General features: G+C 43.5%; 1 protein-coding gene across 1 annotated transcript; it reads right to left on the bottom strand.

Annotated features, from left to right (window-relative positions):
• Positions 1-95: 95 nt before the first annotated feature.
• On the bottom strand, positions 96-11,994 carry MILR1 (mast cell immunoglobulin like receptor 1). Its single transcript, XM_070392932.1, has 9 exons — positions 11,802-11,994; positions 10,065-10,334; positions 8,521-8,799; positions 6,862-6,969; positions 4,434-4,523; positions 3,462-3,515; positions 3,276-3,335; positions 2,555-2,635; positions 96-942 (listed from the first exon to the last, which is right to left on the bottom strand). The coding sequence occupies exons 1-8, from the start codon at positions 11,890-11,892 to the stop codon at positions 2,583-2,585; spliced, it is 1,005 nt and encodes a 334-aa protein (XP_070249033.1). The 5' UTR covers positions 11,893-11,994; the 3' UTR covers positions 96-942; positions 2,555-2,582.
• Positions 11,995-20,713: the final 8,719 nt, after the last annotated feature.

The raw sequence follows: 20,713 nt of genomic DNA, 5'->3' as shown, positions 1-20,713 counted from the left end.
CCGCCCTACCCTTTTTTTAAATTGTCTAAAGTTTTAGATATGTCTCCCCCACCCCCCAACCATTCCCACCCAGGGCAAGCCCCCACCACCCCAGTGTCTGTCCATTGGTTATGTTAATAATATGCATGCATCCAAGTCCTTTTGTTGCTCTCTAACCCCCCCACCTCCCCTGCCATTTGTCTCTGGATTTATTTTTGTTCATCAAATTATGTTGATCCTTATATCCCACATATGAGTGAGATCATGTGATATTTATCTTTCTCCAACTGGCTTATTTCGCTTAGCATAATGCTCTCCAGTTCCAGCCATGCTGTTGCAAATGATAAAAGTTCCTTCATAGCGGCATAGTATTCCATTGTGTAGATGTAGCCCCTCCCTACCCTTTGTGTTGCCTTCTTTTCCTTCCCTGTTTCTCTCTCCCTGAACTCTCCTGCCCCCTGGGATCACCTCCCATATAAACAACTTGCACCCAAGCCTTGTCTCAGCTCTGCTTCAGGAAGGAGCTCAGGGTAAGACGTGAAGAAGCCTGAATTGACTCTCACAGAAGCTCCATGACATAGGTGTTATTTCTCTCTCATTTGTCCCCTATAGTGGGCTGAATAGTGACTTCCCAAAAACATATGTCCAAGTCCTAACTCCTGGAACCTGTGAATGTCACCTTATTTGGGAAAAGAGTGTTTGCAGATGAAATTAGGTTAAGGATTTTAAGATGAGGTCATTCTGGATTATCCAGGTGGTTCCTAAATCTTGTGACCAGTTTTTCTATAAGAGAATCGCAGAGGCCACGTGAAGACAGAGGCAGAGATTGGAGTGATGCTGCCACGAACCAAGAACTACCAGGAACCACCAGATATGGAGAGGCAGGCAAGGATTCTCCCATACAGCCTTTGGAGGGAGTGTGGGCCTGCTGACACCTTGATTTTGGATTTCTGGTCTCCAGAACTGTGAGAAAAAAATTTTTGTTTTAATTCACCAGTTAATGATAATTGGTTACCACAGTCCTAGGAAACTAATCCATTCTTTCTTCTCCACCAACTCAACTCTGGGCTGTTCTCTCCACAGAACACTGATTGGATATGCAACGCATATAGGCATGCTTTGACATTAGCTCAGTCTTGAGGACTGAGAAAATCCCTGAAAAATAAATAAATATTTTTGCAGCCTAGCCGTGTGTGGCTCAGCGGTTGAGCCTTGACCCAAGAACCAAGAGGTCACCAGTTTGATTTTGGTCAGGGCATATGCCCGGATGGGGGCTCAATCCCCAGTAAGGTCATGTAGGAGGCAGCTAATCAATGATTCTCTCTCATCACTGATGTTTCTATCTCTCCCTCTCTGAAATAAATAAAAATATATTATAAATAAAAATTTTTGTAGCCTCTGAAAATTTGAGAACAAGTTTCAATGGCAGTGAGTAACAAGCGCGTACTTGTTAAGTAATCTTACCTGCCTCTCATGGTGACTGCAGGCACTGTTTTCCTCAGGCACATTTTCAAGGTCACTGTTTTTTGTTTTAGAATTTAGACCTTTCTGTTTTTGCTTTAATGGGCACGGGGCCAGGGAAACCAGAAAGATGACCATAAAGTTTTCAGGATGCATTTATGAAAAGCACAGTGGCCTAACAGTTATTCTTTCTTAAGTGATGTGGAAATGGGGAGAACGGTTCATGCCTAAAAATAGCAAAAGCATTTAAGAACTGTCACCAGTCAGGATCCCACCTGACAAAGCTGTTGTCTGATGACAGGATTGGCAGTACCTGAATGTGCCAAAGGGATAGTGTTTAATCATAAAAATCAGTGATTCACTGTAGGTAACCAGGAGAGACATTTTTTTTTTGGTCCATGGGCCATGCCTATATGCATACAGGGTCCTTGGTTGATTACCTCCCACCCACTCCCCCTCCCCCACCTTCCCTCCGAGATTCCGAACTCTATTCCAGTCTTGGAGTCTCTGGATCCACTCTGTTCATCAGTTTATTTTGTTAACTGAGATTCCACATATGAGTGAGATCATGGGATATCTTTCTCTGACTGACTTATTTCACTTAGCATAATACTCCAGGAGAGACATTTTAAAAAAATTGATTTCAGAGAGGAAGGGAGAGGGAGAGATAGAAATATCAGTGAGAGAGAATCACTGATCGGCTGCCTCCTACATGCCCCCGACTGGGGATCAAGCCCACAACCTGGTCATGTGCCCTGACTGGAATTAAACCGTGACCTCCTGATTCATAGGTGGAGGCTCATTTGCTGAGCCACACCAGCTGGGCAAGAGAGATGTTTTAAAGTGTCAATCAAGCCCAGCCGGTGTGGCTCAGTGGTTGAACATCAACCTATTAACTAGAGGTCATGGTTCAATTCCTGGTCAGGGCAAATGCCTGGGTTGTGGGCTCAATCCCCAGTGCGGAGGCAGCTGATCAATGATTCTCTCTCATCATTGTTGGTTCTATATCTGTCTCCCTCTCCCTTCCTCTCTGAAATCAATACAAACATATTTAAAGTGTCAAATCAAGTTTGCTTTTTCTTCATGTAAATCAGCTTTGTAAAAATTATCTTACCCTGAGATGTAGTTTGTATCTTCAAATTTCATAAGCTGAGTTTAGCATAGACACATCCAGTTTTATTATCATTATGGGCTTCTGAAATATAAAAGAAGAAATGATTTCGTAAAATTAGAATATATATCCATAGAGTCGCTTAAATTATTTTATTTTAGTAGCAAAGAGAAATGACAAACAAGTATTAACTTTTTTCCTGGACTATATCAAGTAAATTTTTATTTAAAAATAAAGTTATTTTTCAGTCACAGTTTACATTTAATATTATTTTGTACTAGGTTCAGGTATATAGCACAGTGGTTAGATAATCATATACTTTACATCATGTTCTCCTGATATTTCTAGTAGCCACCTGACACCAGACATAGTTATTATAATATTACTGTCTCTATTCTCTATGCTGTACTTTACATCCCCATGACTATTTTGTAACTACCAATTTGTACTTCTAATCCCTTCACCTTTTCCAAGTAATTTATTATTGAAAATGGGTTCGAAGTGCCCCTGCATCCTCCTCTCGATGTTTTATGTAATACTCTACCTGTCCCAGCGTTCTCTCTTCCTTGTTAGGAGCCGTGATACTGATTACTCTTGGTCTCCTGGGTGTGCATGTGGTCCCCATCCACCCCGTTTTTTGGGCTCCTAGAGTCCTGAAATATGGTGGCCTCACAGGGACCACTGTCTCATTCAATAGTATCTCTTATCCCAAACTGTGGCTCACCTGGTGTCACCTCCAGGAACATGGGGGTGGCATAATGTATCTCATGAGAATGTTCAGTTTCTGGGCAAAAGACAAGAAACAGAGTTATTGGGCCTACAAATGGAATCTCTGGTCACTCGAGGGCAGTGGCTCGGCTGGCTCCCTCGCAATGGCATGTAGCCTCTGGACTTTGCAGAGAGTGCTTACCATCTTGGGCTGTGGACACACACTGTCTTGGTTCCAAGCCTGGCACAGGCTCATCTGTAAAATGGGAACGGCATAAATTGGGAGTTAGGGCTGTTTATGTGGCACAGGGCAGGTACATTGCTTAGCACTGTGCCTGGAACATGGCTGGCCCTCAGTCAGTGTTGACTGGATTTGTTCTTGTTGGCCAAGGCTGTGGGTCTTTTTACCGTAAAGCAGTGTATGATGGCTGCTTTAAGAGGTGATCATAGCCCCGTCAGTGTGGCTCAATTGATTGAGCATCGCCCCATGCACCAAGAGTTACCAGTTCAATTCCAGGTCAGGGCTAAGTTCCCAGGAGGGGGCCTACAGGAGGCAGCAAATCAATGTTTCTATCTCTCTCCCTCTCCCTTCCTCTCTCTCTAAAATCAATAATAAAAAAAAAAAGGTGCCTAGCCACGTGGCTCAGTGGTTGAGCATTGACCTGTGAAACAGGAGGTAATGGTTTGATTCCCAGTTGGGGCACCTGCCTGGGTTGCAGGCTCAATCCCCAGTGTGGGGAGTGCAGAAGGCAGCCAATCAATGATTCTTTCTCATCCTTGATGTTTTTTTTTTCTCTCTCTGTCTCCCTCTCCTTCCCTTTCTGAAATCAATATATATATTTAAAAAGTGATCATAAAGGGATTTGGGGCACAGGGAAGATCATTCCAAACTGATATAAAAAAATTTCCGAGGTATGTTGTTAAGTGAAAAAAAAATCAAGATGTAGAAGAGCCTCTCTGTGACATGCTGCCATTTCTGCCATGGGTTTAGATGTCAGCATACGCATAGACTGTCTGTAGAAAGATTTTAAAAACTGGTTATTGTCCCTGGAAAGTGGGACTGGGCATCAGGGGTGGGAAGGAAACATTGTACCTGTGTGTCTGTATGACCTTAAAAATATAAGATGAAAACCAACCAACCAAACTAATGAAAATACCCCAAAAGTTATCTTACCTGCTTGATTTTCATGGACATTTGCATATATTCCAACTTCTATGGGTGTGTTTCCATAGTCTCTGGGTGCCTTATCTCTCATAGCTTTTCCTGTGTAAATTGTGCAGGATTAATTAAATTAAACCAATTCAGCCACATTTTTCTGGTCTCCTCTGCCAAGGAGTAGAATTCCCCAAAGTTCTGAAACAAAGAATGAGCTGCTCCAATGGCCTTGTTATCTATTAAAGGAAAACTGTGGACTCAGCAAGGTGTCCATTATACCTGCTTTCCCAAGCCAAGATCCTGATTTATTCTCCCAGCTCAGCAAGTGACATCCTTTGCCTATCAGATTATGCTTGAGATGGCCAGAGACACATTTTCTTACTTTTTAAAGAAAATATATATATTTTATTGATTTTTTTACAGAGAGGAAGGGAGAGGGATAGAGAGTTAGAAACTCTAACTTCCAGAGAGAAACATCGATTAGCTGCCTCCTGCACACCCGCTATTGGGGATTGAGCTCGCAACCCGGGCATGTGCCCTTGACCAGAATTGAACCTGGGACCCTTCAGTCCGCAGGCCAACGCTCTATCCCAGGGGTGGGCAAACTTTTTGACTCGAGGGCCACAATGGGTTCTTAAACTGGACCGGAGGGCCGGAACAAAAGCATGGATGGAGTGTTTGTGTGAACTAATATAAATTCAAAGTAAACATCATTACATAAAAGGGTACGGTCTTTTTTTTTTTTTTTTAGTTTTATTCATTTCAAACGGGCCGTATCCGGCCCGCGGGCCGTAGTTTGCCCACGGCTGCCTATCCACTGAGCCAAACCAGCTGGGGCTTGACATCTATTTTCAAGTTTCATACCAGCTGAGTCCCTGACTTCTCTGAATTATAATACAGAGGTGGAGGAGGCGCTGGAGCCTAACATTTATTGCTTAGTTCTCTCCCCAGTTGTGACAGTTTCTCCCAGGACCCCATTCTACAGGTCAGAATGCTGAGGCTCAGGCAGGTTCACTGGTGGGTGCCAGTGCTGAGACACAAAGTGTCTTTTGTGCAAATCTCCATATTCCTCTACACTTGTGTGCCCAATGAAAAGGCCATTTTGAAATCTTAACTAGAGTTAGCCATAAGATGAGGGATTGACACAGCACTTAAGGTGGAGCAGAGAGGAAGGCTGCTCGTGTTTGTCTTCATGTACTGGGTGTCCTCCAAGCAGCTGAAAAATACACGACAAAGCTTTTGCCTTTGAGGAGCTGGCAATCAGGACCGCTCCATCATTTGCAGGGCTCAGGGCAAAGTAAAAATGTGAGGCCTCTTGTTAAAAATTATTAATATTTATATACTTATGTTCATAGCACACTATTCATGATAGCCCAAAGGTGGAATAACCCAAGAGCACAATATGGATGAGCCTTGAGGACATTATGCTAAGTGACATAAACTAGTTACAAATGGAATCTCTATGATTACATTTATATATAAGGTCCTCCCTAGAGTAGACAAGCAGAATGGTAGTGGCCCGGGACTAGGAGGAGGAAGTGACTGGTGAGTTAGTGTTTGATGGGGGCAGAGTTTCAATTTAACAAGATGAGAAAAGTGCTGGGGATAGATGGTGGTGATGGTTGCACAACAATGAGAATACTCGATGCCTCTGAACTGTATACTTAACCTGATTAAGATGGTACATTTTATGGTCTTATATATTTTACCACAATTTAAAAAGTAATTTTGTTGAGCCAGTGTCCCTCAGTGGTTGAGCGTTGACCTATGAACCAGGTCACAGTTTGATTCCCAGTCAAGACATATGACTGGGTTGCAGATTTGATCCCCAATAGGGGGTGTGCAGGAGGCAGCCAATTAATGATTCTCTATCATCACTGTTGTTTCTATCTCTCTCTTCCTCTCTGAAATCAATAAAAATACATATTTTTAAATATATCTTATTGACTTTTTACAGAGAGGAAGGGAGAGGGACAGAATTAGAAACATCGATGAGCGAGAAACATCTGATCAGCTGCCTCCTGCACACCCCCCCCACTGGGGATGTGCCCACAACCAAGGTACATGCCCTTGACTGGAATCAAACCTGGGACTTTTCAGTCTGCAGGCCAACGCTCTATCCACTGAGCCAAACCGGTTAGGGCAAAAATACATATATTTTTAAAAAGTAATTTTAAAAAGTGACAGCCAAGGAGCATTAAACCAAGTGTGGGGCTCTTCTCAGCCCAGGCCTTGTGTGACTCCACAGGGCCTACACAGGTGAGCAATCTAAATAAGAAAAGCTCTTACCCAATAACCACAGCAAGTCTGTTTCATTTACATTTCCCCTTTCTCAGCTTTTTCTTCTCTTTTTATTTCTTCACATCCATTTCTGATTCCTCTTTCCCTTCCTCCTCACTTTCTCCCCTGCGGCCTGTATCCAAAACCCATGGAAAATAGAACTTACTGGATTTGTATTTCTGTCGTATCCAAAATGCCAGAAGTAGGATTATGATTAGCATCAGTAATAACAGCGGAAGCAGTAGCGGCAGGCAGAGTGGACAGCTGTCTCCACCTGGAGGAAGACAGCATTCACCAGTCAGCGCACAGCTTTCTTTCCCAATGACCGTGGACTGTGAATTGTTCTGGAAAGGGCGATCGCGGCTGTCTCCCATGGTAACCCATGTATTGTGCACCCTATCCCTGCACTGCTGTGGACACCTGCAACTCCCAGTGAAGTTCTTAAAGTCATGACCAAGTGCATCTTCCACAGGGGTCACACAAGGAGACAACACAGTATTTAACAGACCAAATCGTGGCTACAATGTTAGGGTCATAAGCTTCAGAATGGCCTGGTCACTTATTGGACAAAGCCCTTAGTCATGTTGGCGTAATTTACAGCACCCAAACAGCTACCATTTATTATTAACTACATGTCAGACACTGTGTTAAGCACTTTACATGCATTGCCTTATTTGTCTTATTAGTATCACTCCCAATTTACAAATGAGTAGAGTAAGGCTCAGAAAGGGTTAAGTGACTTTCTTAAGGTCACACAGCTAGTAGACGGAAAGGCTGTGATTTGTGGACAAAAGCCTGATTCTGGGTCTAACTCCCACAGTCTGCCTCACTTTTTAGGACTTAAGGCTAGCGTGTGGGCTCTTCTGAGGATGAGGCTGGTGGAGTGTTAATGCCCAAGTGTGCCTATCGCCTTTGCTAACCTAACTTTTGGCCAAGTTTGAATCTAGAATTCTCAGGCTTCTTGGAGTTCTGTACTGGAACATGGCAGCATGGGTGAGAGCCAGCCCCAGTTCCAGCCTGACCCCCTTCCCACCCAGGCTCTGACCTGCACCCTAAGGGACCTAGCATGCATGTGGACCCCAGCCTGCATGTCCAAAAGCCATTCACACCCCCCACAAGCAGCTCCCTTAGCTTGCATCCAGGAATGCTCACATCCTCACTGTGGTCCACCCTTGGGAGACTGAACTGGGAAAGAGACTTGCGCGGGCCCTGTGGGTGGGTTCTGATCTGATTGGGTAGGGAATTTGGACCCAGGTACCAAGAGTGTGGTGTAAAAAAGTGGGGATAGAGGGTCCAGGTGGGCATATTCCCATGGCCCCCTGGACTCCTCAGCCTGTGGGAATGTGCATGGCCAAGATGCACTGGAGCAGTACCCTCCAAAACCCAGGGAAGGGACAGGGGCCCCTCTTGCCCCAAGCCAAGGGTGGCACTGAAAGTCTAGACTCACCAAGTGTTAGCAGTGGTACAGTAAACAGCCAAGTAGGCGTTAGAAGTCACCAAAAAAGCAAAAGAAAAGAGACCTGGTAGTTCCAAGAGAGATGCAAATTCTAGTGTGATTGCTCAGAACCCGGGCAGTGGTAGGTCAAGGCAGGAAGCAGGGTCCAGTCAGGAAGTCTCATTGCAAGGTCCCTTCCTGCCACAGTGTCTAGGCTTTTCTATGACTTTTTTTGTTTTGTTTTTATGGCAGAAAGCAATCCCATCACAGTTCATATGGACCCTACCAAAGGAAAAGCACTTGGAAGCAAATGGCCAAAGTGGGAAGTGGACAGGCAGAAGTTTCTGGAAGCAAATCCAGACCTGTTGAAAGAGCTCAGGTAGTCCTTACTTGTTGAAGGCATGGTGACGGGATCACTGTATCTTGCGTTGTCAGGCAGCCTGTTTTTAGCTTCACAACGATATTCTTTCCCTTCTCCAGTGTTGCTCTTGGTTAAATTAAATTCAGCAGGCTTCCTTACATGCTTGGAAATAACTGGTGATAAGGCGATGCCTTTTTCAAAGAAAGTATAATTGATGGGCAGAGAACCGTTGAAGGAGATGCAGTGTAGTGTTATATAAAGGTTTGTCTGTTTTTGAACAATTTTCAGCACTGGAGTGGTCACTGGGTCTAGAAAAATGAAAGTGCATGTTACAGGGATAAGCAGATTGGGTTCACTCACTCAGTCCACAAATGTGGATCGAACCCCTACTCTATTCCCCAATGTGGTCCCAGGGATGAATGACACCCTTCTTGAGAAGTCAAGAAGCTTGCAACCAGTGGGAAAGGCCAATGACCACTCTATCATTAGATGGTTAAAACGGTTATAATCTAAGAAGCTAAGAACCACTGACCTAGAGCAGAGGCGTCCAGTAGAACTTTCGGTAATGATGGACATGTTCTATGTCTGTGTTGTCTAATATGGCAGCCACCTGTGGCTACTGAACACTTGAAATGTGGCTAAGGAGACTGAGGAACTAAGTTTTTTATTCCATCTAATTTTAATTAATTAGAATTTAAATTTAAATAGCCATGTGTGACTAATGGCTACCATAATGGAGAGCATAGATCTAGAGCACCACTCAAATATTTGACCAGTATCAGGGCATCTATGTTTAGAAGAATCCAGGTACACTGTACATGTATTACCTGGAAACCCTCTCTCCAAGGAGTTTATTATCAAGGTCACCTTCATAGAGGAGCCCATTAATGCTAGGTTGTGAGAGGCTTAGGGTGGGAAGATGGGAGAGAAAAATATAGAAGTAATAAGATGTAGTTGGGCAGGAAGAACATGGGCTGATGGGGCACCTGGTGGGTGGTCATTGCAAAGGGAAGAGGTGGGCAAAGCCTAGGGCTTTGGAGACCCTTGTCACCAGGCCCAACACTGATTCTCAGACTTCTCACTCGAATCTGCAGAGAAAAAGCATTTTTGCCTACCGGATGGGAATCCAAGAGTAAAGCCTCTAGAAAAGATTTCAACAATTTTCCAAATTGTTGAAGTAAGACTTTTTGTCTTAGATAACCAGCCTATTATTATCTGAAAGAGGCCAAAAGTCTTTGGGAGGAAAGTGAAATGGAATTATCCTATTTAATAGAAGGCTAATATGCATATTGTCCCCTCAACTGGGAGTTCGATTGGGAGGCGGGGCCAGCTGGCCAACTGCCTGCGGCCCCTCCCCCCGCCAGCCCCGCCCAATTGCCCCAATTGGGGAGTGCCGGCTGGACCCTACCTGTGCATGAATTCATGCACCAGGCCTCTAGTTAAGAATAAAGATCTCAGTGACATACTTTTCAGGCTCTCGAGTGAGTGCTTGCAAGGGGAACAGAGAGTCCATTGTAGAATAGGAAAGGGTCCTACACGTCACAGGGCCCCATGGAATGAGTGCTCTACTTACCCACAATTGTGAAGTTGAACTTTTGACTGTATGTTTGACAGTTGGAAATGTTGGCTTTGCATTGGTAGGGCCCTGAATCACGGGCTTCTGAGATGCTTAGGTTAAAAATCACAGGTCTTCCTTTGCTATCCTGGGTGCCCATGTAATCCTTATCCCGAAACAAAGAATAGGTGATTTGTAGTGATTTGTTCTGGTGGGAACAATTTAGAGATACCTTTTGACCCTTCCTGACTATATTCGTTTTTGATTGCAAACGTGGAGAAATGAATTCTGGAAGACAAAATAACACAAGAGAAAGTTCTTGTTAATGTCCCTTGATAATAACCGTCTGGCCACATTTTGTGGATCAAAGTGGTGGAGATAATGTTCTTGGCAAACTTTCGTAAGGGGGTGTTTCTTGCCTACACAGCCTGGCTGATCAGTGTGTGAGGAAGCCTCAGGGCCTACAGAGGCCCCATCCAATGAGAGGCGGTGGCCTCGACAAGCCTTTTTGTGCTTGCTATCTCTCTGGCCAGTAAGAGCCTGAAGTGGACCCTCTAAAGCAGCGGTTCTCAACCTGTGGGTCGCGACCCCTTTGGCGGTCAAACGACCCTTTCACAGGGGTCACCTAAGACCATCCTGCATATCAGATATTTACATTATGACTCATAACAGTAGCAACATTACAGTTATGAAGTAGCAACGAAAATAATTTTATGGTTGGGTCACAACATGAGGAACTGTATTTAAAGGGCCAGAAGGTTGAGAACCACTGCAAAGACTGGCTATGCTGACTTAGAAATATTAAAGTTCTAGGTTCTATGACCAACCATTATGTCTGGTAGCTTGTTTTGTCCATTATTTATTTTAAAGTTCTTATTTTGGGAAATAAGAACTTTAAAATAATAGTAGAGAAGAGAGTACAATGATCCCCCATGGGCCTATCACCTAGCTTCAATAATGATCAGCTCATGGTCCATCCTGTTTCATCTGCCTCTCACCCCTTTCCATTATTTTAAAGAAAATCCCAGACCGCATGTTATTGCACCCATAAATTTCAGTATTGAGAAAGAGAAAAACAGCCCCTAACAGTAGGGGACTGGCTTGGCTAGGAACTGACCTGTCACTCACAGCTAGAATACCAATACCAAACAAGGCCACTCACTCTATGACCGTTGGATTAAGACAAAAACAAGACAACTCCATGATCATATCTGGACACAGATCAGAATTATTAACATACCCAATTATATCATTATTCCCACTTTCTAATTGGATCCAATCCAGAGTAGAGGCTGCTGCTTTGAATCTTCCTCCAAACCACCTAACACAGATCTAAATCTTATCATAAGACCTTTCTATTACCCTCCTGCTGAGACATCCCATGATTTTCTTGGTATACATTTTCTCCCAAAACCCAGCTTTGTTCAACTACATGTGTATCCCTGGTGATCTTTGGCTAGAGGGTGTTGGTAGTTTGTATGGCTAAAAGATAAGGACTCTTTTGTGAACATACCAATTACCATTATTACTCCTAACAATTCACAATAATTTATCTCTGCGTCTCAGAAAAGATACTCCAACCCCCTCCCTAAAATCACTTCATTTTAAACAGCAGGTAATAGAAAAGACTTTGCTCTGGTTATTAATCTAAAAGCATAGAAAAACTTATTCATGAAAGATCATGTTTAAAGCTGACCATCCACTGTTTTGGTGAAGACGGTTTTAGTACAAGAGAGAGAAGTAAATGAAACTTACTGTTTGTTTTTTTCATTGTTTCACAATCCAGTTCTGCTTTTAGAGTCAAAAGAGAGAAAAGAAACACAAAAATACTCTTTTTCCACATCATAGTTTGGTGTTGAGATGCAAACCTTAGATGTGACAGAAGAAAAATGCCCTAGTCTGTTCATATGGCTCCGAATTCTCCCGAATGAAACTGAAGAAGAGGCCAAAGGAGGTGTGGTGTTACCATAGTGGTGAGTCACTTAGAAAACTTCCTTATTTTAGACCAAGTTATAGAGATCACAGTTGTCTGCATAAGCTTGGCATAATATGACTGGTTGGCTTGTCCAACATGTGTTCCTCAATGATTCTTGTAAGAAGAGAGAGAGATGTAGGAGGTTGCACTAACTCAGGTTGGATGGGAAGTTGAACTGTGTGTGTGTGTGTGGGGGGGGGGTGGGGGTGGTAAAAATATGACTGTTGTGTTGTCTTTGTGAAAACCCACCTGATCATCTCTCTTTGGATTTGGCCTATATCAAAAGGAAATTAATGGAAGTTTGCTTTAGTCTTGGGAAACAAATATTGACTATCTAGAGCAGACATACACAAGCATGGCATCAGACATGCCTGATTTTGTGAAATGTAGATTCCTAGGCCCTATTCCACACTTACTGGGGATGAAACCTGGGACTTTGAATTTTAACAAGGACCCCAGCGATTTCAGAGTCTCTAACTTACATCCCAGAATGCACTGTGGTTCACTTCTGCCTGATCCAGAATTCTTGGGCTCTGTGAAGTGCACACAGATAAAACCACATATTCCAGCGTCCCCACTCTGAAGTGGGGCCTGGGAAGTGCTGAGGGGCTTCCCAAGTGGAGGGAACTGTGACTGGGCCGCTTGGGTTTCTGATTCATGTTGCCACCCTGGGTTGGGCTTGTAGGTCTCGCACATTCCTGTGGCCAGGTGCCCTCTCTGTGGGAAAGCCAGCCCCCTGCCCGGGTATGGGTTGTTCTAGGACAGGGTTGGGGAACGTCCAGCCCGAGGGCTACATAAGACCCACAAAATCATTTGGTCTGGCCCTGCCGAGGTATTAGGGGTAAGTTAATTACATGTTTGACCAAATATAGCAGGCTAATGTTTAAGTTGATCATTTTGTATGGCTTGTGAATGATGTTATAAATATCCAAATGACCCTCGGCAGAAAAAAGGTTTCCCACCCCTGCTCTAGGACATTATCCAACCTCTGCTATCAACTATGGTGATCATTCATTCCCAGTCCCTCACCTAGCCACCACTGGGGTCTGAACGGAGCCAGGGCCAGCTGCTGCCACTCCTACTTCTTCCCTAGCTGCCCTCTATTGTCTGGAAGCAGATCCTCTTATGTAGCCCTCAGTTTGCGAAAGGCCCTAATTCCCTTCTGACAGTCAACTCTCCTAAGAAAGACGGCACTCAGTGGTTGATGGTGATTTCCACATTGTGATATTATTGGCAATTTCTTTCACTAAAGGAAGGGAAAGAACCCCACAAATTTGATCTCCGGTAAGATGACCCTGGGAATGCCAGAGTTTCTGCTAAGGGAGTTGGAGGTTTTGTTCTTGACACTTTACCAACCAGCATCTCATCCCTCCGTGCCTGGGCAGAGCGGGGGGGAGGCTGGGCCCCTGAGAGCCATCGTGCCTGGGAAGACCGGGGGCCTTTCAGAAAAGCTGATGTGGCTGGGGCCTTTGTGTATGTGGAACATTTCAGCTGGGGCAGGAAGCTTGCAGACCACAGCTTAGACACAAGTATAGCAGAGGAAACCAGAGGAAGTACTACTTACAGCTGTTAGTAAACGTTGCTAGGAGCACTTTAGTGAGGCCCCAGGAAAAGGGACATAACTTGTCAGAAGTTACACAATAAACCAGAAGTGACAGCTGAAATGGAAAAAACCAAAGTTCGTACATGGACGGGGCTCATTCCTGGGGGTCCAAATCATGCCAAATCCACATTGTCATGGTCCACCTTAACTCACCATATTGGTAAGATTGGTAATAACAATAAATATAGTCATACAAACAGGAAAGGTACTATATTCCTTCCTGTTGCGTAAGTCTTACACTGATCTTGCATTGTCTTTGTGTAATACCTATAATTTTAATCCCCGTAAAACTACTATGAGATATTATTATTATTATTATTATTTTAAAATATATTTTTATTGATTTCAGAGGGGAAGGGAGAGGGAGAGAAAGAGAGATAGAAGCATCAATGATGAGAGAGAATCATTGATTGGCTGCTCCGGCACGCCCCCCACTGGTGATCAAGCCCACAACCCGGGCAAGTGCCCTTGACCAGAATCTAACTCAGGACCTTTCAGTCCGCAGGCCAACGCTCTATCCACTCCAGTGGTCAGCAAACTGCGGCTTGGCAAACCACGGCTCGCGAGCCATATGCGGCTCTTTGGCCCCTTGAGTGTGGCTCTTTCACAAAATACCGGCTCTTCCACAAAATATCGAGTTCTGCACATGGGCCACAAAGTTTCAATCGCACTGTACGTGTGCACCCGCACGTGGTATTTTGTGGAAGAGCCACACTCAAGGAGCCAAAGAGCCGCATGTGGCTTGCGAGCCGTGGTTTGCCGACCACAGCAAACCAAACCAGCTAGGGCCAGAGGTATTAAAATATTTAAGTTATATATATATAACTTAATGCATGGATCAAAGAAATTTTAATATATTCCATCACCACTCCTTGTTTTTAGAAGACTAAACCATCTTTCTCTCCTCCCCTATCCATGGTCACTGAGGGGAACACGGGTCCATCTGCAACAGAAAATGTACTTTAGCACATTACAACCTTTATATTCTTGGAAGAAATTTGAAGTGGCTTCTACCACACCAGTGAACACCCAAATTCCTGCATTCATATCCAGAGCTGGCTTGTGTAGACCTAGAATCTTCCCTCTAATGCAGTGGTTCTCAACCTTCTGGTCCTTTAAATACAGTTCCTCATGTTGTGACCCAACCATAAAATTATTTTCGTTGCTACTTCATAACTGTAATGTTGCTACTGTTATGAATTGTAATGTAAATATCTGATATGCAGGATGGTCTTAGGCGACCCCTGTGAAAGGGTCATTCGACCGCCAAATGGGTTTCGACCCACAGGTTGAGAACCGCTGCTCTATATTGACAGAGGTGCAAAGATAGGCATAAGCCATCCATGCAGCTTTGCTTATAATCATGAAAAACTGCAAAGTGCCCATCAATTGGGAACTAGTAATTTGAAATATTGGAGACCTTACAATGGGACATTTTTTGAAATCTGTGCTTTTTAAAAAAATATATTTTTTATTGATTAAGATATTACATATGTGTCCTTATCCCCAAGTTACCCCCTACTCCCCCCCCCCCCACCCCGCTCATGCCCTCACCTCCCCCCCCCCCACCCCGCTCATGCCCTCACCTCCCCCCCATTGTCCGTGTTCATTTGTTAGGCCTATAAACTTGCATGTAAGTCCTTTGGTTGATCTTTCCCCCTTACCCTCACTCTCCCCTACCTTCCCTCCAAGGCCCGACAGTCCAATCAATGCCTCTCCGTCTCTAGATCAGTCCTTGTTCATCAGTTTATGTTGTTCATTATATTCCACAAATGAGTGAGATCATGTAGTATTTATCCTTCTCTGACTGGCTTATTTCACTTAGCATAATGCTCTCCAGTTCCATCCATACTGTGGCAAATGGTAAGAGTTCCTTTTTCTTCTTCCTCTTCTTAAAGAATACCTTTCAGCATTTCATATAATGCTGGTTTGGTGGTGATGAACTCTTTTAGCTTTTTCTTATCTGTGAAGCTCTTTATCTGACCTTCAATTCTGAATGATAGCTTAGCTGGATAAAGTAATCTTGGTTGTAGGTTCTTGCTATTCATCACTTTGAATATTTCTTGCCACTCTCTTCTGGGCTGCATGATTTCTGTTGAGAAATCAGCTGACAGTCGTATGGGTACTCCCTTGTAGGTAACTGACTTTTTTTCTCTTGCTGCTTTTAAGATTTTCTCTTTGTCTTTTGTTCTTGGCATTTTAATTATGATGTGTCTTGGTATGGTCCTCTTTGGATTCCTTTTGTTTGGGGTTCTCTGCGCTTCCTGGACTTGTAAGTCTATTTCTTTCACCAGGTAGGGGAAGTTTTCTGTCATTATTTCTTCAAATAGGTTTTCAATATCTTGCCCTCTCTCTTCTTCTGGCACCCCTATAATTCGGATGTTGGTACACTTGAAGTTGTCCCAGAGGCTCCTTACACTATCTTCATATTTTTGGATTCTTTTTGCTTTTTGAGTTGGGTATTTTTTGTTTCTTCATATTTCAAATCTTTCACTTGATTCTTGGGATCCTCTTGTCTGCTGTTGGGTCTCTGTATATTATTATTTATTTCAGTCAGTGTATGCTTAATTTCTAGTTGGTCTTTTTTCATATCCTCCAGGGTCTCACTAAATTTATCGGCGGTTTCTAGAAAGTTCTTGAAAAAACCTTATAACCATGGTTTTGAACTCTATATCCAGTCATTTGCTTTCCTCCATTTCTGTCATTTGTGACCTATTTCTTTGTCTTCGCATTTTTTATGCTTTCCTGTGTTGATAGAGTGGTTTTGTGTGCTAGGTGTCCTGTAGGGCCCAGTGGCTCAGCCTCCACAGTTACCTGAGGTGGACACTCTTGTGGGCTTTGTGCACAGTCTTGTTGTAGTTGTGCCTTGATTGTTGTAGGTATCACTGGGAGGAATTGACCTCCAGGCCAATTGGCTGTGAGAATCAGCTGTGCCTGCATTGGGAGAACTTCTGTGCTCAAGACACCCTTCTGGGGCAAGACTTGCTTCAGTGGGGCTTTGGTGCTCACTGAGTCTGCCCCCTGAGTGTGTCCCTTATGGATCTGAGGAGTTGTAATCTGGATGGTCCCACTCTGACCACTGGGTACACTGCCTCTTGGATCTAAGGAGGTGCTAATTTAGCCTCTGCCTGAGGTTACCCAGCAGGAGCTACGAAGAGATCTGCAGATTCCCCTTCCTTTTTTGGAGTTTGGAGGTGCCCAGATGAGGCCTTGGGCCTTCTCTTGGAAGTTCTGGGTCTGTCTGGCCCAGCTGCAATTTGTTAGGTAATTTTCAGGTTGCAAAGGGCCAGGGCATTCATATGCAAAAGCCTCTGCCACAGCCTGGGTGGGGCGGGGTCTCAGAATCAACAGGGCACAGCAAGCAGCTATGGCTGATCCTCAGCCCTGCCCTAAGGGGCCCCGCATCCCAGTGACCCAGTAATTGCTGCAAGCACCTCTGAGGGAAAGCCACCCTCAAGTTCCGAGTTCTGCCTGCTGCCAGACAGTCCAGTTTCTCCCTGTAGGAGTCCTTGGTCCCCAGAGACTTCCCGGAACCGGAGTTCAGAGCAGTCGGGAGCTTGTGACTCCCTCCCGATTCAAAAAGACAGCCGTGTCCTCAGGTGCCAGCCCCTTTCCGCGAGCTCGAACCTCCGTACCTCTGCACTTTACTTCTGCAGCTCCTCTGAGTCTCAGTGTGCTTTTCTCTTTCCGTCTAGTTGTAGAATTTCCACTCAGCCAGCCTTCCTGTAGTTCTGGATGATGTCCGTTTTGTCTTTTCGTTGTATTTTTGAAGTTGTTGTGGGAGGCAGCAATTTCCGGTGTTTACCTATGCCACCATCTTGGTTTCTCTGAAATCTGTGCTTTTTGATAAACAGCTTTTTTGAGATATAATTCACATGCCATAAAATTTAAAGTATTTAAGTTCAGTGTTTTTTAGTAACCATTAACACAATCTAATTTTAGAACAATTTTATTTGCCTGAAAAGAAATTCCACACATGATGAGATATTTTGAAGCATTTAGAAAAAGATAAAATGAGGAAGCCCAGCTGGTGTGGCTCAGTCAGTGGTTGAGCGTCAAACTATGAACCAGGGGGTCATGGTTCAATTCCTGGTCAAGGCACATGCCTGGGTTGCAGGTTCGATCCCCAGTGTGGGTTGTGCAGGAGGCAGTGATCAATGATTCTCTCTCATCATTGATGTTTCTATCTCTTCCTCTCCCTTCCTCTCTGAAATCAATAAAAAAAATTTTTTTAAGAATAAAAAAACGAAAACAAAAATATAAAGTAGTTCTCTGTATTTAAGTGAAAATATATTCATGATAGGCAAAAAACAAAAAACAAAAACACAGCATGTTGCTGAAAATATATAATACACAGCCCATTTATTTATAAAGTGTATGTATACACACATATAAATATATAGAGATGTTTATGTATTTGTTCATTAATTTATTTGTATATGTATATATATCTGGAGAAATAAATGGGGAAGTTTTCAATATTTTATACTATTTTCATATACTTTTTTTTACATTGATAGTATGTTCCTGCTGTAAATTATAACTTCAAGGTGATGTAAATAATGGGGACATCCAAAGCTGATAAAGAGGTGTTTAAAAAGGACGCTGCTGTTGCTAAAACAAATTTGAAAGAGAAAATGGTTTTTAACCTTCTAACCTTCCATTAGATGGCGCTGTTGCTGTATTTCTGTATTTTCAAATGAGCCTGGGAAAGAACCCACCAGCCCATTTTTTCTGCCTGTAAAGACTTTATTTTTGCTTGCTTTTTTTTTTTTTTTTTTAAGTCACTTAAAAAAAAAGGTGAAAGCTTTTTTGGGGGGTCTGCATTCTGACTCTATAGAGTTGAGGAAGGCTGCATTTTTAAGCAGAGAGATTCAGCTGTTATACAACTTAGTTTATTTATTTATTTTTTAAAATATATTTTGTATTGATTTCAGAGAGGAAGGGAGAGGGAGAGAGAGATAGAAACATTAGTGGTGAGAGAGAATCATTGATAGGCTGCCTCCTGCATGCCCTACACTGGAATCGAGCCTGCAATCTGGGCATGTGCCTAGATGGGGAATTGAACCTTCAGAAATAACCTTTTTCAAGTCAATGGGGATAAGTGAATTGAAGTGCTTATTGAAGGAATTTAGTCATTAGATTAAAATAATAATAATAATAATAATAATAATAATAATACTGTCGCCCTAGCCTGTTTGGCTCAGTGGATAGAGCGTCGGCCTGGGGACTGAAGGGTTAAGGACACATACCTCGGGTTGCTGGCTCAATCCCTGGCCCGTCCCTGGTCAGGGCATGAGAGGCAACCAATCTATGCATCTCTCTAACATAGATGTCTCTGTCTCTCCCATCTCTTCCACTCTCTCTAAAAAATCAATGGAAAAATATCCTCTAGTGAGGATAAACAACAACAACAAAATACTGTCACATGCACGTAAAGACTGGTACCTGGAAATAAGCTACTTTCTCTCCGTCCTGTAAAAAAAATCACTGCTGATATCTTGATTTTCAGAAGCACAAAATGCTGTCTGCTACTTTAGAGTTTTCATAATTCTGAGTGGGCTAGGATTCCCACCTTTTCACTATCATCTCCATTATTTTTATATCGTAAATCTCGTAATTAGGAAAATTGTTATCCAAAATGGCATTTACTAAGTAGCTAGTGATTCTTCTATTTCGTATGTATATATTTTATTAATTAAAGTTCCTAATAGACAAAGGGACAATCTGTTGAGGTTGATATAACTTCAGCCAAAAGTGGGAGGAACTAGAATTGAGTGGTAAGAGCCAGGGCCCTGTGGTCGGAGCCCTGACTAGCCATGGTGCTGTGGGCGAGTTCCTGGAGCTTTATGGGCCTAATGAGACTGAGCCATGGTGCACAGAAATCACTTCGCATTCTACAATGAACGCCAGTTACTATTACTGGCATTTTATCCAACATGAGCCTCCTCACCCATAGGCAGCCACTTGGAATCTCACTGACGTATGCATCACTCACCCTGAGAAGTCCCAGGTGGGCACTGTTGGTCTAGGTTTACCTTTGGGCTGGCCGTGAGAATGCTCAGGAGTGCTTCTCTTCTCTGCTTGAAATTTCCAAATTGCCCTGGTTATAGAGTTGGTGAACTGAGTAACAGGATTCTTAGGTTTATGATTTGGGGGCCATTTTTATGAAATCCTCTGCTATTGAAATGGAACCACGGAAGTAAAGAGCAGAGTGGAATGTTGATGAGGGCCTTTCATTCAAGAAGAGTCAGTTTGCAGATCTCAGTTGGTGAATTTAAAGAACAGATTACCACCCTAGCTGGTCTGGCTAGGGAAGAGCAAGGGCCCTGGGGTCGGACCCTTGACCAGCCATGGTGCAGTCGATAGAGCGTTGGCCTGAGAACTGAAGGGTCCGGGTTAGATTCCAGTCAAGGGCAGGTACCTCGGTTGCACGCTCCCGACCCTGGTCGGGATGCATGTGGGAGGCAACAATTAATGTGTCTCTCTCATATTGATGTTTCTCTCTCTCTCTCTCTCTCTCTCTCTCGCTCTCGCTCTCTGTCTCTCCCTTTCCCTTCCACTCTCTCTGAAAAATCAATAGAAAAATATCATCAGGTGAGGATTAAAGACAAAAACAAAAACAGATTATCATCATTTAGATGGTTGGTCAGAATTTGGTACCAGGATTGCTTACAGCCAGGCATGCCAGCATGTGGCTTTGTATGTACAGTTTATCTGTGTACAACTCGGGAATTAGGGTAACTGACCCCTGCATGGTAGGAAATCCATGTATAACTTTTTTCTTTCTTTCTTTTTTACTTTTAATTTCTTTATTGATTAAGGTATTACATATGTGTCCTTCCCCCCACTCCCCCCCCACTCATGCCCTCACCCCCTGTTGTCTGTGTCCATTGGTTAGGCTTATATGCATGCATACAAATCCTTTGGTTGATCTTTCCCCCTTACCCCCATCCTCCCCTACCTTCCCTCTGAGGTTTGTCCATGTATAACTTTTGACTATACAGTTGGCACTTTGCATTCAGGGATTCAACCAATTGAAGATTGACAACAGTATTTTCCATCCACAGTTGGGAATCTGCCGTTGGG

The sequence above is a fragment of the Myotis yumanensis genome, unplaced genomic scaffold, assembly GCF_028538775.1.
Source record: "Myotis yumanensis isolate MYYU_CA2020_CCGP unplaced genomic scaffold, mMyoYum1.0.hap1 SCAF_16, whole genome shotgun sequence".
In the NCBI taxonomy this organism is placed as follows: domain Eukaryota; kingdom Metazoa; phylum Chordata; class Mammalia; order Chiroptera; family Vespertilionidae; genus Myotis; species Myotis yumanensis.
This window is presented reverse-complemented; position numbering and strand designations above follow the sequence as displayed.